Source organism: Scyliorhinus torazame, unplaced genomic scaffold (genome assembly GCF_047496885.1).
Source record: "Scyliorhinus torazame isolate Kashiwa2021f unplaced genomic scaffold, sScyTor2.1 scaffold_1402, whole genome shotgun sequence".
Taxonomy (NCBI): Eukaryota; Metazoa; Chordata; class Chondrichthyes; order Carcharhiniformes; family Scyliorhinidae; genus Scyliorhinus; species Scyliorhinus torazame.
Window position 1 is genome coordinate 21,938 of NW_027309129.1, and position 17,412 is coordinate 39,349.

Genomic DNA, 17,412 nt, shown 5'->3' on the forward strand with positions numbered 1-17,412 from the left:
CCTGTTCCCCTCAGTCACGAGGGGACACTATTATTCTGTGATTCTGTTACAGATCAGATCTTGGAGGTATCGCTGCTGTATTCCCAGGAGGTGGTGGTCTGATTCGGAGAGCAAAAGCTTCCATCGAGGACGGGGTTCTCAATAAGAACAAACTGGAGGTGTGGGATGTTAGAATCTGCTCAGCACTGATTCATTTTTATTCATTGTTGTGTCCTGGAATAAACACGTGGATTGTAGCTGTCCATTCAAAACAAAAATAGAATTCGGAAATGTCTGGCCAGTAACTTCACCATGTCCACGTTACATCACTCAGCATCCTCAGCTGCATCACATCTGGTCCACGTTTCCCTAGCAGAGCGCACAGTTTCACAGCAGAGAGTACATTTCCACTGGAGAGATCGTAGTTTCTCAGCAGAGCGCACAGTTCACGGCAGAGAACACAGTCCCACAGCAGAGGACACAGTAACACAGCAGAGAACACAGTAACACAGCAGAGAGCACAGTTTCACAGCAGAGAACACAGTAACACAGCAGAGAGCACATTTCCACAGGAGAGGTCGCCGTTTCCCAGCAGAGGCACAGTTCACAGCAGAGATCATATTCCACAGCAGAGAGCAGTTACACAGTAGAGATCTCGGTTCCACAGTAGAAATCACAGTTCAGCGGTAGAGAATATACTGAAATATCGGAAAGCAGTTTAATTAACATCAGGGAAGACCTGTCAATAACAGAGTGAAGATGCAGATAACACAGTCACACAAGAGGAAAGAGGGGAGATTTTACAACAAAGAACAAAGACAAAGAAAAGTACAGCAGAGGAACAGGCCCTTCGGCCCTCCAAGCCTGAGCCGACCATGTTGCCCACCTGAACTAAAATCTTCTCGTCTTCCTGGGTCCGTCTCCCTATATTCCCATCCTATTCATGTATTTGTCAAGATGCCCTTGAATGTCACTATCGTCCCTGCTTCCACCACCTCATCTGGCAGCGAGTTCCAGGCACCCACTAGCCTCTGTGTAAAAAAACTTGCCTCATACATCTCCTGTAAACCTTGCCTCTCACACCTTAAACCTATGCCCCCCAGTAATTGACCCCTCTACCCTGGGAAAAAGCCTCTGACTATCCACTCTGTCTATGCCCCTCATAATTTTGTAGACCACTTTCAGGTCACCCCTCAACCTCCGTCGTTCCAGTGAGAACAAACCAAATTTATTGAACTGCTCCTCATAGCTAATGCCCTCCATAATGCCCTCCATACCAGGCAACATCCTGGCAAATTTCTTCTGCACCCTCTCTAAAGCCTCCACATCCTTCTGGTAGTGTGGCGACCAGAATTGAACACTATACTCCATGTGTGGCCTAACTAAGGTCCTACACAGCTGCAACATGACTTGCCAATTCTTATACTCAGTGCCCGGGCCAATGAAGGCAAGCATGCCATATGCCTTCTTGACTACCTTCTCCACCTGTGTTGCCCCTTTCAGTGACCTGTGGACCTGTACACCTCGATCTCTCTGACTGTCAATACACTTGAGGGTTCTACCATTCACTGTATATTCCCTACCTGCATTAGATCTTCTAAAATGCATTACCTCACATTTGTCCCGATTAAACTCCATCTGCCATCTCTCCACCCAAGTCTCCAAACAGTCTAAATCCTGCTGTATCCTCTGACAGTCCTCATCGCTATCCGCAATTCCACCAACCTGTTTTCGTCTGCAAAATTACTAATCAGACCCGTTACATTTTTCTCCAAATCATTTATATATACTACGAACAGCAAAGATCCCAGCACTGATCCCTGCGGGACACCACCAGACATAGCCCTCCAGTCAGAAACGCACCCTTCCATTGCTACTCTCTGCCTTCTATGACCTAGCCAGGTCTGTATCCATCTTGTTAGCTCACCCCTGATCCCCTGTGACTTCACCTTTTGTACCAGTCTGCCATGAGGGACCTTGTCAAATGCTTTACTGAAGTCCATATAGACAACATCCACTGCCCTCGCTGCATCAATCATCTTTGTGACCTCTTCCAAAAATTCTATCAAGTTAGTGCGACATGACCTCCCCTTCACAAAACCGTGCTGCCTCTCTCTAATGCATCCATTTGTTTCCAAATGGGAGTAGATCCTGTCTCGAAGAATTCTCTCCAGTAATTTCCCTACGACTGATGTAAGACTCACCGATCTGTAGGTCCCTGCATTATCCTTGCTCCCCTTCTTAAACAAAGGAACAACATTGGCTATTCTCCAGTCCTCCGGGACATCACCTGAAGACAGAGAACACTGGAACTTAATGGGAACACTTTCTATATATGACCAGTCAGTCGATGTGTGTTATCTTGTGTAAGGTGACAGTGTCCAGCTGCTGTGTGTGTGTGTGTTGCATTGTTGGTGAGTTGCACAGTGGAATTGTGCCGCCAGGGTGCGCTGTCGAGCACATGTGGTCCTGATGAACAACATTGCGGGAGTAAGGAATTGTGTCGCTTCAACGCAGTAACAAATATGGAGCAGAGTGGCGCAGCGGAAGCGTGCTGGGCCCATAACCCAGAGGTCGATGGATCGAAACCATTCTCTGCTAGTTGTTTTTTATACTTTCCGTTACAGTCAAAAGAAACATTTAGCTTCTCACCACAAGTCTATCTGACATTTCTTTCCAGGAAACGGGTTTTTTACTCGGCTGGAAGGGGGTTCCAGCAAACACTTAATTTGTGCAACCAATGTCTGAAATGGCATTTACTCCCACAGGACACACGCTGTAAATGCTGCAAACACACACAGGCTTTCCATGATTGCAGAATGTTCAGCACTATTCACAACTCTTCTGTTAATGAAACAGTCCATGTCCAAATGCAGCAATCCTGGACAATATCCAGGCTTGGGCTGAAAAGTTCCAGGCAAAGACCATCTCTAATAAGTGAGAATCTAACCATCGCCCCTTGACATTCACCGGAATTCCCATCACTGAAACCCCACTGCCAACATCTGACTGATTGCCATTGGGCAGAAACTGAACTGGTCATATAAACACTGTGGCTAGAAGGCAGGCCAAAGACTCGGACTCCTGTGGCGAGGCACTCACTCCCTGACTCCCCAAACCCTGTCGACACAGCATAAATCAGGAATGTATTGGAATAATTTCCATCTCCTTTAACAGTTGCAATTTCAACAACACTGAATAGGTTTGACACCATCTAGGACAAAGCATCCTGCTTGATCGGTACCCCATCCACAAACACTCACTCGCTCCACCACTGATGCAGAGTGGCAGCGTGTATACCAGCTACAGGATTCACTGCAGGAAGTCACCAAGGCTCCTTTGGCAACACCTTCCAAACCCACATCCACCACCATCTAGAGAGGGACAAGGGCGGCCGACACCGCGACCTGGAGGCTCTCCTCCAGCCACTCACCATCATGTATTAGAACTATATCTCTGTTACTTCACTGCAGCTGGATTAATTATTTCTCTGATGTAATGTATCTGTCTCTGTGTATATCTGTGTCTGTGAGTACATGCGTGTTTCTATGTATGTGTGTGTGTCTGAAAATATGTGTGAATGTTTATGTGCCTGTGTGTGTATACATGTATGTGCGGGTGTGTACAACTGTGTGTGTATAATGTGTGTGACCCTGTATACTGTGTGTGTACACGTGTATATTATACCTGTGTGTATGTTTGTGTATCCGTGTGTGTGCAACTGTGTGTATAATATGTGTGGGCCTGTACACTGTGTGTGTACGTGTGTAGAGCTGTGTGTGAATACCTGTGCATGTGTATGCTTGTGTGTGCGCGCACAGTCTTCCAATTGTATGTCATTATTGTTTCCTCTCTGAGAGTCTTTTAACCATTTCTAAATCTCTCAGAGGTACAATTGTTGAGTCTGATTGCTTTTTGTGATTGCTATTTATGAGTGAGTACAGTGTCTTTCAGCAGCTTACTCTGAACAACCGTTTGAGAGTAATCCTGAATCTGTCATGCTCCAGGACTCAGTGTGAGGATGGATCATAAGACCATAAGACATAGGAGCGGAAGTAAGGCCATTCGGCACATCGAGTCCACTCCACCATTCAATCATGGCTGATTTCAACTCCATTTACCAGCTCTCTCTCCATAGCCCTTAATTCCTCGAGAAATCAAGAATTTATCAACTTCTGTCTTAAAGAAACTCAACGTCCCGACCTCCACCGCCCTCTGTGGCAATGAATTCCACAGAACCACCACTCTCTGGCTGAAGAAATTTCTCCTCAGCTCTGTTCTAAAGTGACTCCCTTTTATTCTAAGGCTGTGCTCCCGGGTCCTTGTCTCCCCTGCTAATGGAAACAACTTCCCTACGTCCACCCGATCTAAGCCATTCATTATCTTGTAAGTTTCTATTAGATCTCCCCTCAACCTCCTAAATTCCAATGAATATAATCCCAGGATCCTCAGACATTTATGAATTTTGTCACCGTTTAGAAAATAGTCCATGCCTCTATTCCTTTTTCCAAAGTGCAAGACCTCGCACTTGCGCACGTTGAATTTCATCAGCCATTTCTTGGACCACTCTCCTAAACTGTCTAAATCGTTCTGCAGCCTCCCCACCTCCTCCATACTACCTGCCCCTCCACCTATCTTTGTATCATCGGCAAACTTAGCCAGAATGCCCTCAGTCCCGTCTTCTAGATCGTTAATATATAAAGAGAACAGCGGCCCCAACACTGAACCCTGCGGGACACCACTCGTCACCGGTTGCCATTCTGAAAAAGAACCTTTTATCCCAACTCTCTGCCTTCTGCCTGACAGCCAATCGTCAATCCATGTTAGTACCTTGCCTCGAAGACCATGGGCCCTTATTTTACTCAGCAGTCTCCCGTGAGGCACCTTCTCAAAGGCCTTTTGGAAGTCAAGATAGATAACATCCATTGGCTCTCCTTGGTCTAACCTATTTGTTATCTCTTCAAAGAACTCTAACAGGTTTGTCAGGCACGACCACCCCTTACTAAATCCATGCTGACTTGTCCTAATCTGACCCTGCACTTCCAAGAATTTAGAAATCTCATCCTCAACAATGGATTCTAGAATCTTGCCAACAACCGAGGTTAGGCTAATTGGCCTATAAGTTTCCATCTTTTTCCTTGTTCCCTTCTCGAACAGGGGGGTTACAACAGCGATTTTCCAATCCTCTGGGACTTTCCGTGACTTTTGAAAGATCATAACTAACGCCTCCACTATTTCTTCAGCTATCTCCTTTAGAACTCTAGGATGTAGCCCATCTGGGCCCGGATATTTATCAATTTTTAGACCTCTTAGTTTCTCTAGCACTTTCTCCTTTGTGATGGCTACCATATTCAACTCTGCCCCCTGACTCTCCGGAATTGTTGGGATATTACTCATTTCTTCTACTGTGGAGACTGATGCAAAGTACCTATTTAGTTTCTCACCTATTTCCTTGTCTCCCATCACTAGATTACCAGCGTCATTTTGGAGCGGCCCAATGTCTACTTTTGCCTCCCGTTTGTTTTTAATGTATTTAAAGAAACCTTTGCTGTCATTCCTAAAGTTACTGGCTAGCCTACCTTCATAATTGATCCTCTCTTTCCTTATTTCTCTCTTTGTTATCCTCTGTTTGTTTTTGTAGCCTTCCCAATCTTCTGACTTCCCACTACTCTTTCCACATTATAGGCTTTCTCTTTCGCTTTGATGCATTCCCTATCTTCCTTTGTCAGCCATGGCTGCCTAATCCCCCCTCTGATAACCTTTCTTTTCTTTGGGATGAACCTCTGTACTGTGTCCTCAATTACTCCCAGAAACTCCTGCCATTGCTGTTCTACTGTCTTTCCCACTAGGCTCTGCTCCCAGTCGATTTTCGTCAGTTCCTCCCTCATGCCCATGTAGTTACCTTTATTTAACTGTAACACCTTTACATCTGATTCTACCTTCTTTCTTTCAAATTGAAGATTGAATTCTACCATATTATGATCACTGCCTCCTAAATGTTCCCTTACTTTAAGATCTTTAATCAAGTCTGGCTCATTACATAACACTAAGTCCAGAATGGCCTGTTCCCTCGTGGGCTCCATCACAAGCTGTTCCAAAAAGCCCTCCTGTAAACATTCAATGAATTCCCTTTCCTTGGGTCCACTGGCAGCATTATTTACCCAGTCCACCTGCATATTGAAGTCCCCCATGATCACTGTGACCTTGCCTTTCTGACATGCCCTTTCTATTTCGTGGTGCATTTTGTGCCCTGCAGTCCTGACCACTGTTAGGAGGCCTGTACATAACTCCCATTATGGTTTTTTTGCCATTGTGGTTCCTCAACTCTACCCACACAGACGCCACATCATCTGACCCTCTGTCGTTGAGTGCTATTGATTTAATTTCATTGCTAATTAACAAGGCAACCCCGCCCCCTCTGCCCACTTCTCTGTCTTTTCCATAGGTTGTGAATCCCTGGATGTTTAAATGCCAGTCCTGAACCCCCTGCAACCACGTCTCTGTGATGCCTACCACATCATACCTGCCAGTCACAATCTGGGCCACAAGCTCATCTACCTTGTTCCGTACACTGCGCGCATTTAAATATAGCACCTTTAATTCTCTATTGACCGTCCCTTTTTGTTTTCATAGTGTGGTGGACTTTGGTTTACTGAGCCTTTCCATACACTGTGTCATATTTTGTGGGATGGGGACTCTTGTAACCTCTCCTGAGTTTTGTCTTTTCGTGCTTTTTTGTATTCCTAAGCAGCTACGCTTCCCACTGATTACTTCATCTCTTGGTTCCCTGACTTTCCCTTCCCCCCCAATCTCTAGTTTAAAGTCCGATTGACTACCCTATTTACTCTTTTCGCCAGAACACTGGTCCCAGCTCGGTTCAGGTGGAGACCATCCCAACGGTATAGGTCCCCCCTGTCCCAAAACTATGCCAGTGTCCCATGAAAAGGAACCCCTCTTTCCCACACCACTCTTTCAGCCACGTGTTAACTTCCCTTATTCTTGCCTCCCTATGCCAATTTGCATGTGGCTCAGGCAGTAATCCGGAGATTATGACCCTTGAGGACCTGTTTTTTAATTTGAATCCTAGCTCTTTATAATCTCTAAACAGGTCCTCTTTCCTAGACTTGCCTATGTTGTTGGTACCGACATGGACCACAACAACTGGATCCTCCCCCTCCCTCTCCAGTATCCTTTCAAGCCGGTCAGAGATGTCCCGCACCCTAGCACCGGGCAGGCAACATACCATGCGGGACTCTTTATCCTGCTCACAAAGGATACTATCTATCCCCCTGATAATAGAATCCCCTACAACTACAACTTGCCTATTTACTCCCTCCCCTTGAATGGCCTGCTGAACCATGGTGCCTTGGTCAGCTGACTCATCCTTCCTGCAGCCCTGTTCGCCATCCACACAGGGAGCAAGTGCCTCATACCTGTTGGACAGGGTCAAGGGATGAGGCTCCTGAGTTCCTGACTGCTGGTTCCCTTTACCTGCCTGACTTGCAGTCACACCCTGCTGTCCGTGGCCACGGGCAGGATTTAAACTACTTACTCTGACAGGTGTAACTGCCTCCTGAAACACAGTGTCCAGGTAAGTCTCCCCCTCCCGGATGTGCCTCAGTGTTTGAAACTCAGACTCCAGGTCATCAACTCTGAGCCGGAGCTCTTCGAGCAGCCAACACTTACAGCAGATGTGATCGCTGCATCTCGCAATGGGATCTGCCAGCTCCCACATCAAGCAGCTCAAGCACATCACCTGACCAGCCATCACTAATTAATTAATTAGTTTAATTTAAGTGTCCGAGTTTAGCTGTGTTTTTTTTTAAATTTGGGGCAGATTTGCTATCAACCAATCAGATCACAGCTTCCCTCTGCCGTCACTTTTGGGGGGAAAAAACTGGAAAACGAAGTTACCGTTAGGTTTTTATCCTCACAGAGACTGCTCCTCCTCCTCCGAACGGCTCCCGAAATTAGGCCCGAAAAAAGAGAGAGAACAAAACAGCCGAGAAAAAGCACCTTCTCCCACTCTTCACCGAATTACCTCACTGCACCAAATTCTCACTCTGTCTGTGTCTCACTCACTCAGGCTGTGTCTCCTTGACCTGCGCAATGCTTACTAAGTTCACTTTCTGTCTGTCTTTTATACAGACTTTAGGATGACTCACACTAAAACTTCAAAGAGAAGAATACAATGTGTACCTTTGTGCCCCTCAACAGGCCTCAGGTGACTGCCAGATAACTGCCTTTCAGCAATTAGGGTGGGGGCAGCTTCAGCCAATCAGACACTAATCTACACTGCACTTTTAACTGAAAAACAGCAAAATTAGATTAACCACTTACCTTTCCTGGTTACCTCACTGCACCAAATTACCAAATTCTCACTCTGTCTGTGTCTCACTCACTCAGGCTGTGTCTCCTTGACCTGCGCAATGCGTTCAGATCCTACTCTGAACATGTGTCTATGAAATATCCTGCATCTGTCACACTGCAGGACTCAGTGTGATGATGGATCTTAGTCTGAATATGTGTTTGAGGATTATCCTGTACCTGTCAGGCTCTGTGACTCAGTGGGAGGATGCGGTTCAGGATGTGACATTTCAATCTCTGGGACAGTTTATAAGTTTGCATTCAATCCACGTAAATTTCCAGCACTGAAAGAAACCATTGCTGTGGGAGGTTTGAAGCAAACAATGCGAGAGTTTTGGACCAGCATTTAATATCAGAACACAATTGTGAAAGATAATGTAACCTTCAACCTGATACTGGATTGCTCTGGAAGTTTAACTCAGGTTGTACACATTGATTTGATCTGTGCCACTCAATCTGATTCAGAGTCAGAATTTTGACATGAATGTAAAATGGACCACAGTCTGGAATTGATACAGTATCTTCCATCAGGGACAGATTCAGTGAGAATTTTCCAATAGTTTGCAAATTACATCTCAGTTCATAGTCAGCAAAATTATATTGTATCTTTTATTTTCATAAACTAGGTGGGTTTTAAACAAGAATCAGTTTGTATCTTTGTCGCTTTCAGCATATCTCAATCTGAGAATGCACCTGATATTTGTGTTTGCAGCTAATGTATTTGTGAGGACGCACTCTGAGGATTAGTACAGCCACCCCTGATGTGAGTGATGTAACTGGTATTTAACTCGAATCTCAGAGTACATTATTACGGTTAATTGTGTAATCCTTAACCTGAAACCATGTGTCAGTTTTCTCTGATATTGATTATTTCACTAAGCTGCTCCATTGTGGAACTGATACAGTGATGATGAGAATGGGTGAGAATTTGCACTGGGATTTATGGGGCCTCCTGTCAGTGGTACTGAGTTAGGGTGACATGGACACAGCGTCTGTCTCTCCTGCTGTTTGATTGATGGGTTGAAAATGTGTCTCTGGAACAGTTTCTGCTGCCTGAGACTGTGGAACTGATGACCTGTCTGTGTCTCTTTGCTCTGTCAGTGACAATGTGTGTGGGAAGGAGGTGGAGACACTCTTCCCTGTAACTTGTGTGGAGGAAACATCACATTTATTCATCTTCAGAAGATTCTGGTATTTGTCTGTGGAAACAAATGATATTTAAAAACTAAAGGACAGTCAACCATTAACCAATCACAGGCCAGGGAGAAGAATGTGGAGTTTTGATTGGCTGACATTTTCAAATTCGAAACTCCCGCCAATTTCAGTTCAGGAAAACCCAAATAACGGAACGGCTCAATGTTCAGGAAACTATTTGAATCTCACACTTGGTGATCTGTTTATTGATTTTTCCATCCCAGAATCCGGGCGCTATTTTAGTAACAGATTGAATTTGTCAATCTCTTCTCTGTAACCGGCGGTAATAAGACCCCGTTCAGCAATTTAAAACGGAGCAAATCTCAGCTCACTGCAAAAGCAGAAACATCGAGATTACCAACCAACTCCTTCACACAGGCTTCACAGGGACAGAGAGAAAGGGCTGATTTCGGAGCCTCTCTCCTGAAAGCGGCCGGGAATGTTACACTGGGAAGTGTGGAGAGAATCCCCGACTCTATCCAGCCGGTGGAACAGGCAGCTTTGTGTCCGGAGAATAGGGAGGGCCGGGGAGAGGCAGATCTTAAAGCGCTGCAATGGACTCAGGCCCTGTGTGTGCTCAAATCTCGCTGATTCCGTCTCCTGGGAAAACTGCGGAATAAACAGATCAGCCCGAAAATAACCTCTTCATTCCCGCCTTTACTCTGTTCCGGGAGCGGGAAACACATCACCCGAGAGAAAAAAATAATAATTTCCTGATGAATTTAACTCACTAGTTGTTAAACTCTGAATATAGTTATCATTAAATTGAAATAATTACCTCCTGAAATTGTGTTTCTCCTCATTGTCCGTCACAAATACCAGACTGGGTTTAAAATCCGCTCTCAATTCAGTTTGATTCTGTTCTGTGTGAAACTGTCTGTGACGGGCGGGTATGAAGCCACATTCACAACATTCTGGAACGGGACAAATCTCTATCCTCCACAAAGAGATTTCTCATCAAGTCAATGCGGGAAAAGATGGTGCAGCTTTTTCACAGAGATTGTGGGTGGCTCTTAAAAGAGCCGTTGTGTTTGGGGTGGTTTTCAGTCCATTGTGGAGTTTTACTTGGAGCTGGTGTACTTGGTCACCGCCTTTGTCCCTTCCGACACGGCGTGCTTGGCCAGTTCCCCGGGCAGCAGCAGGCGCACGGCGGTCTGGATCTCCCGGGAGCTGATGGTGCTGCGCTTGTTGTAATGGGCCAGGCGGGAAGCCTCACCCGCGATGCGCTCGAAAATATCGTTGACGAACGAGTTCATGATGCTCATGGCCTTGGAGGAGATGCCGGTGTCGGGGTGAACCTGCTTCATCACTTTGTAGATGTAGATGGAGTAACTCTCCTTTCTCGACTTTCGCCGCTTCTTGCCGCCCTTTACTGCCGGTTTCTTAATGACTTTCTTGGCTCCCTTCTTGGAAGCTGGTTTCGATGTTGGTTTCTTCTCGTCAGCCATCGTCAATATCACCCAGAAATAAAGCAAACCCCTTCCGAGCGCTGATTAAATAGACAGAGCCTCACATCTATGCTAATGAGGAATGGGGAAAGGAATGATTGTGATTGGACATTGTGAACATGAGGACAGCCAGTTATGTTCTGTTTATTTGATTAAATATAAAAGCAGACCAGTCAAAATTAGGATTTTCCACCAATCAGAAACCATCTTATACAAACATGAACTACATTTCAGAAACAATGTCCCCAGTCCCAGTTTGTCAGTGTGTAAAGATCCACCGGGAAAAGTCACTTGTCTGTCGGTGAGAGGGACTCTTCACCACAGAGGGAATGTGCAGGACTGTGGGGTTCATTCAAGAACTGTGAGTGTCTTGTAATATGTGAGTGTGAGTGTGAGACAGTGTGTGAGTGTGGGATTTACTCACTCTCTGATACAGTGTGCGAGTGTGGGATGTACTCACTCTCTGATACAGTGTGTGAGTGTGGGATTTACTCACTCTCTGATACAGTGTGTGAGTGGGATTTACTCACTCTCTGATACAGTGTGTGGGTGTGGGAATTACTCACTCTCTGATACAGTGTGAGTGTGGGATTTACTCACTCTCTGATACAGTGTGTGAGTGTGGGATTTACTCACTCTCTGATACAGTGTGAGAGTGTGGGATTTACTCACTCTGATAGAGTGTGTGAGTGTGTGATTTACTCACTCTCTGATACAGTGTGTGAGTGTGGGATTTACTCACTCTCTGATACAGTGTGAGTGTGGGATTTACTCACTCTCTGATACAGTGTGTTTGTGTGGGATTTACTCACTCTCTGATACAGTGTGTGAGTGTGGGATTTACTCACTCTCTGATACAGTGTGTGAGTGTGGGATTTACTCACTCTGATAGTGTGTTTGTGGGATTTACTCACTCTCTAATACAGTGTGTGAGTGTGGGATTTACTCACTCTCTGATACAGTGTGTGAGTGTGGGATTTCCTCACTCTCTGATACAGTGTGTGTGTGTGGGGGATTTCCTCACTCTCTGATACAGTGTGTGAGTGTGGGATTTCCTCACTCTCTGATACAGTGTGAGAGTGTGGGATTTACTCACTCTCTGATACAGTGTGTGAGTGTGGAATTTACTCACTATCTGATACAGTGTGTGAGTGTGGGATTTACAAACTCTGATAGTGTGTCTGTGGGATTTACTCACTCTCTGATACAGTGTGTGTGTGGGATTTACTTGCTCTCTGATACAGTGTGTGAGTGTGGGGTTTACTCACTCTCTGATACAGTGTGTGATTTATTCACTCTCTGATACAGTGTGAGTGTGGGATTTCCTCACTCTCTGATACAGTGTGTGTGTGTGGGGTTTACTCACTCTCTGATACAGTGTGTGTGTGGGATTTACTTGCTCTCTGAACAGTCTGTGAGTGTGGGATTTACTCACTTTCTGATACAGTGTGTGTGTGGGATTTACTCACTCTCTGATACAGTGTGTGAGTGTGGGATTTACTCACTCTCTGATGGTGTGTGTGGGATTTACTCACTCTCTGATACAGTATGTGAGTGTGGGATTTACTCACTCTCTGATACAGTATGTGAGTGTGGGATTTCCTCCCTCTCTGATACTGTGTGTGAGTGTGAGATTTACTCACTCTCTGATACAGCGTTTTATGTGGGGAATTTACTCACTCTCTGATACAGTGTGAGAGTGTGGGATTTACTCACTCTGATACAGTGTGAGAGTGTGGGATTTACTCACTCTCTGACACAGGATGTGAGTGTGGGATTTACTCGCTCTCTGATACAGTGTGTGAGTGTGGGATTTACTCACTCTCTGATACAGTGTGTGAGTGTGGGGTTTACTCACTCTCTGATACAGTGTGTGAGTGTGGGATTTACTCACTCTCTGATGGTGTGTGTGGGATTTACTCACTCTCTGATACAGTATGTGAGTGTGGGATTTACTCACTCTCTGATACAGTATGTGAGTGTGGGATTTCCTCCCTCTCTGATATGTGTGTGAGTGTGAGATTTACTCACTCTCTGATACAGCGTTTTATGTGGGGAATTTACTCACTCTCTGATACAGTGTGAGAGTGTGGGATTTACTCACTCTGATACAGTGTGAGAGTGTGGGATTTACTCACTCTCTGACACAGGATGTGAGTGTGGGATTTACTCGCTCTCTGATACAGTGTGTGAGTGTGGGATTTACTCACTCTCTGATACAGTGTGTGAGTGTGGGATTTACTCACTCTCTGATACAGTGTGTGAGTGTGGGATTTACTCACTCTCTGATACAGTGTGTGAGTGTGAGTATTACTGTAGCTGAAGCCTTACCAACATTTTACAGTTCCAGCAGAACCTGCGTGTTCGTAAACTCTATGCCTCGGCTAATATAGACTGTGGTACCATAGGCCTGGCATTTTCAAGCTCAGGGTTGTGACCTGTGGGTGGATCTCAGGAAGGTTCCAGGATGTTGGCGGTGATCAAGATTGCGGGAGGAATGGCCAATGGTCACGACCAGCTTTTAAAAGTGCCGGCCGTTATGGCTGTTTGAGATTAACGGCCATCCCGCGCATGCCTGCCTTATCATCTAGCGCGCAAGGTGTACCGGCTCCTCCTGATGTCAGTGCACTGTCCTATGCCAGTTATTTTCAGCAAATTCTCGAGTCCTCCCAGTGGAAGCGCTGGCAGACTGCAGGTCACACGCCACTTACGCTGACATCACGTGTTCTGGGCCCGAGAGAGATTCCTCCATTTTGCTGCTGCCAGCAGTGCTGGAGTGAACTCCAGGGCCTCTGGTGAACAACCCATGAAGAAGCTGAAAACAGGAACAAAGCAGCACAACGATGAGTATTTGAGGGGTGGGTTTATAAATTGTGCCACTGCAATCAGTAGTCAAATTTCATGGGTGTTACATACAGGGAATTACTGGCAAATGAATGTTTAAAACCTCAAATTGTCAAAGATGTTTGAAGAATAAACATGGTGAGTTCGAGGACAAACCTCTGTAATTTTTTCAACGGATGCAGTGAGATCTTCAATCATCAGCTGGAGTCATTATCAGAAATGTAACATTGAATAACAAAGCAAGTGAGATCGTGGGGACCAAGCAGGCTCACCTGTCACATTAAAGTCAAGTGAAAATGGTGGGTCGCGAAGATCAGCCGCGATGGTCGCAAAGGCCGCCCAGCGTTGGTCCCGAAGGATGGCCGGTTGGTAAAAATGGGACCCCGGTTAAAAAGATGGATCCACACTGCCATAGGCTTCCTTAACCATTGTATCCAGCTGCTCTGCTACCTTAAGGTACTGGTGTACATGCACACCAAGATCCCTCCGGTCCTTCGTGCCTCCCAGCGTCCTGCCATTTATCATGTATTTTCTTGTCTTGTTTGTCCTGCCCAAGTGCATCTCTTCCAGATTGAATTCCGTTTGCCACTGATCAGTCCATCTGTGTCCTCCTGTATTCGGAGGCTATCCTCCTCAATATTTACCACCCCACCAAATTTCATATTAGCAGCAAACTTACTGATCAACCCTCCTATATTCATATCTAAAGCATTTGTATCAACCACAAACAGCCAGGGCCTCAACACTGATCCCTGTGGGAAACCACTGGACACGATCTTCCAATCAGAGGCTCTGGACTGGTTTAGCACAGTGGACTAAGCAGCTGGCATGTAATGCAGAACAATGCCAGCCGCGAAGGTTCAATTCCCGTACCGGCCTCCCCGAACTGGTGCCGGAATGTGGCGACTTGGTGCTTTTCACAGTAACTTCATTGAAGCCTACTTGTGACAATAAGCAATTATTATTGTTAGAAAAACACTCCTCCACCAACAGCCTCTGCTTCCTGCCACCCAGCAATTTTGGATCCAATTTGCCAAATTTCCTTCAGTCCCTTGGGCATGTGTCTTCACATCAGTCACCCATGTGGGACCTGATGAAAAGCCTTGCTGAAGTCCAAGTAGATTACGTCAAATGCATTTCACTCATCTACACACCTGTTCACCTCTTCGAAACATTCAATCCATTTCGCTTCTGCTGTTTTGAGCCCTCGATATCTGCCACAAGCCTCCCCTTTTCTACTTATCCAACACTGTATATCTCTCAATATACATGGTTGACTAGATATGTTGGTCCCACCCTTTTCTTGATTGGAACATGTTGGCCGTGTACTCTCCCTATTTCCTTGTTGAATGTGTCCCACTGTTCTGTCACAGATTTACCTAAAGGTGTCTGCTCCCGATCCACTCTGGCCAAATCAGATCTGATCTGATTCAAATCAGCCTTCCTCCAGTTGTGAACTTTGATCTCAGGTCCATCCTTGTCCTTTTCCATGACTATCTTGAATCTAATGAAGTTATGATCACTGTCTGCAAAATGCTCCCCCAACGATACTTCAACCACTTGTCCAGCTTCGTTACTGAAAGTGAAGTCCAAGACCGCCCCTCTCTTGTCTGTCCTTCTACGTACTGGCTTAAAAAGTTCTCATGGATGTATTTAAAGAATTCCGCTCCCTCTAAACCTTTCGCACTATGACTACCCCAGTTCATATTGGGGAAGTTGAGATCCCCCACTGTTCCCACTATCACAACCCTATTACTTTTCCTCTTCTCTGAAATTTTCCTCCATATTTGCTCTAATGTTAGCTCTAATATTTGGGCCCCACAAGGCTGCCTACTTAGCCCCTTACTATACTCCCTGTACACACACGACTGAGTGGAAAATTTGGTTCCAACTCCATCTACACGTTTGCAGACGATACGACCATAGTGGGCCGGATCGCGAATAACGACGACTCAGAATGCAGGAGGGAGATTGAGAATCTAGTGGAGTGGTGCAGCGACAACAACCTCTCCCTCAATGCCAGCAAAACTAAAGAATCATAGAATTTACAGAGCAGAAAGAGGCCATTCGGCCCATCGAGACTGCACCCACTCTTTGAAAGAGCACCCTCCCCAAGCCCACACCTCCACCCTATCCCCATAACCCAGTAACCCCACCCAACACTAAGGGCAATTTTGGACACTAAGGGCAATTTATTATGGCCAATCCACCTAACCTGCACATCTTTGGACTGTGGGAGGAAACCGGAGCACCCGGAGGAAACCCACGCACACACGGGGAGAACGTGCAGACTCCGCTCAGACACTGACCCACGCCGGGAATCGAAACTGGGACCCTGGAGCTGTGAAGCAATTGTGCTAACCACCATGCTACCGTGCTGCCCTTCATTGTCTTCAGAAGGCAAAGAATGGTACACACCCCTGTCAGTTTCTATGAGGCCGAGGTGGATATGGTTAGCAGTTTCAAATTCCTAGTACACCGCTCCAAAAATCTGTCCTGGTCCACCCACATCAACGCTATCACCAAGAAATCTCAACAGGGCCTTTACTTCCTCAGGAAACTAAGGAAATTCAGCATGTCCACATTAACTCTTCCCAACTTTTACAGATGCACCATAGAAAGCATCCTAGCTGCTGCATCACGGCCTGGTATGGCAACCGCTCTGCCCAAACCCGCAAGACACTTCAGAGAGTCGTGAACACAGCCCAGTCCATCACATCCCATTCATTGACTCCATCTCCACCTCCCGCTGCCTGGGGAAAGCGACAAGCACAATCAAAGACCCCTCCCACCCGGCTTACTCACTCTTCCAACTTCTTCCATTGGGCAGGAGACACAAAAGTCTGGGAACACGCACAAACAAACTCAAAAACAGCTTCTTCCCCACTGTTACCAGACTCCTAAACGACCCTCTTATGGACTGACCTCATTAACACTACACCCTGTATGCTTCACCCGATGCCGGTGTCTATGTAGTTACATTGTGTACCTTGTGTTGCCTTATTATGTATTTTCTTTTATTTCCTTTTCTTTTCATGTACTTAATGATCTGTTGAGCTGCTCGCAGAAAAATACCTTTTACTGCGAGCAGCTCAACAGATCATTAAGTACATGAAAAGAAAAGGGAATAAAAGAAAATACATAATAGGGCAACACAACATATACAATGTAACTACATAAGCACTGGCATCGGATGAAGCATACAGGGTGTAGTGTTAATGAGGTCAGTCCATAAGAGGGTCATTTCGGAGTCTGATAACAGTGGGGAAGAAGCTGTTTTTGAGTCTGTTCGTGCGTGTTGTCAGACTTCTGTATCTCCTGCCCGATGGAAGAAGTTGGAAGAGTGAATAAGCCGGGTGGGAGGGATTATTGATTATGCTGCCCGCTTTCCCCAGGCAACGGGAGGTGTAGATGGAGTCAATGGATGGGCGGCAGGTTTGTGTGATGGACTGGGCTGTGTTCACTACTCTCTGAAGTTTCTTGCGGTCCAGGGTCGAGCAGTTGCCATACCAGGCTGTGATGCAGCCCGATAGGATGCTTTTATTGGTGCATCTGTAAAAGTTGGTAAGGGTTAATGTGG

At 45.9% G+C, this 17,412-nt stretch overlaps 1 protein-coding gene and 1 non-coding gene across 3 annotated transcripts; one reads left to right on the forward strand and one right to left on the reverse strand.

Annotated features, from left to right (window-relative positions):
• Positions 1–161: 161 nt before the first annotated feature.
• On the reverse strand, positions 162–13,797 carry LOC140407269 (histone H2B-like). 2 transcript variants are annotated; one of them, XM_072494887.1, is made up of 3 exons: positions 10,319–13,797; positions 2,184–2,269; positions 162–677 (listed from the first exon to the last, which is right to left on the reverse strand). In XM_072494887.1, the coding sequence occupies exon 1, from the start codon at positions 10,986–10,988 to the stop codon at positions 10,602–10,604; it is 387 nt and encodes a 128-aa protein (XP_072350988.1). In that variant the 5' UTR covers positions 10,989–13,797; the 3' UTR covers positions 162–677; positions 2,184–2,269; positions 10,319–10,601. The 2 variants fall into 2 exon arrangements, with proteins under 2 accessions (XP_072350988.1, XP_072350989.1); XM_072494888.1 differs by lacking the exon at positions 2,184–2,269.
• Positions 2,509–2,580, forward strand: trnam-cau (transfer RNA methionine (anticodon CAU)). Its single transcript has one exon. It is a non-coding gene; the product is annotated as a tRNA-Met (tRNA).
• Positions 13,798–17,412: the final 3,615 nt, after the last annotated feature.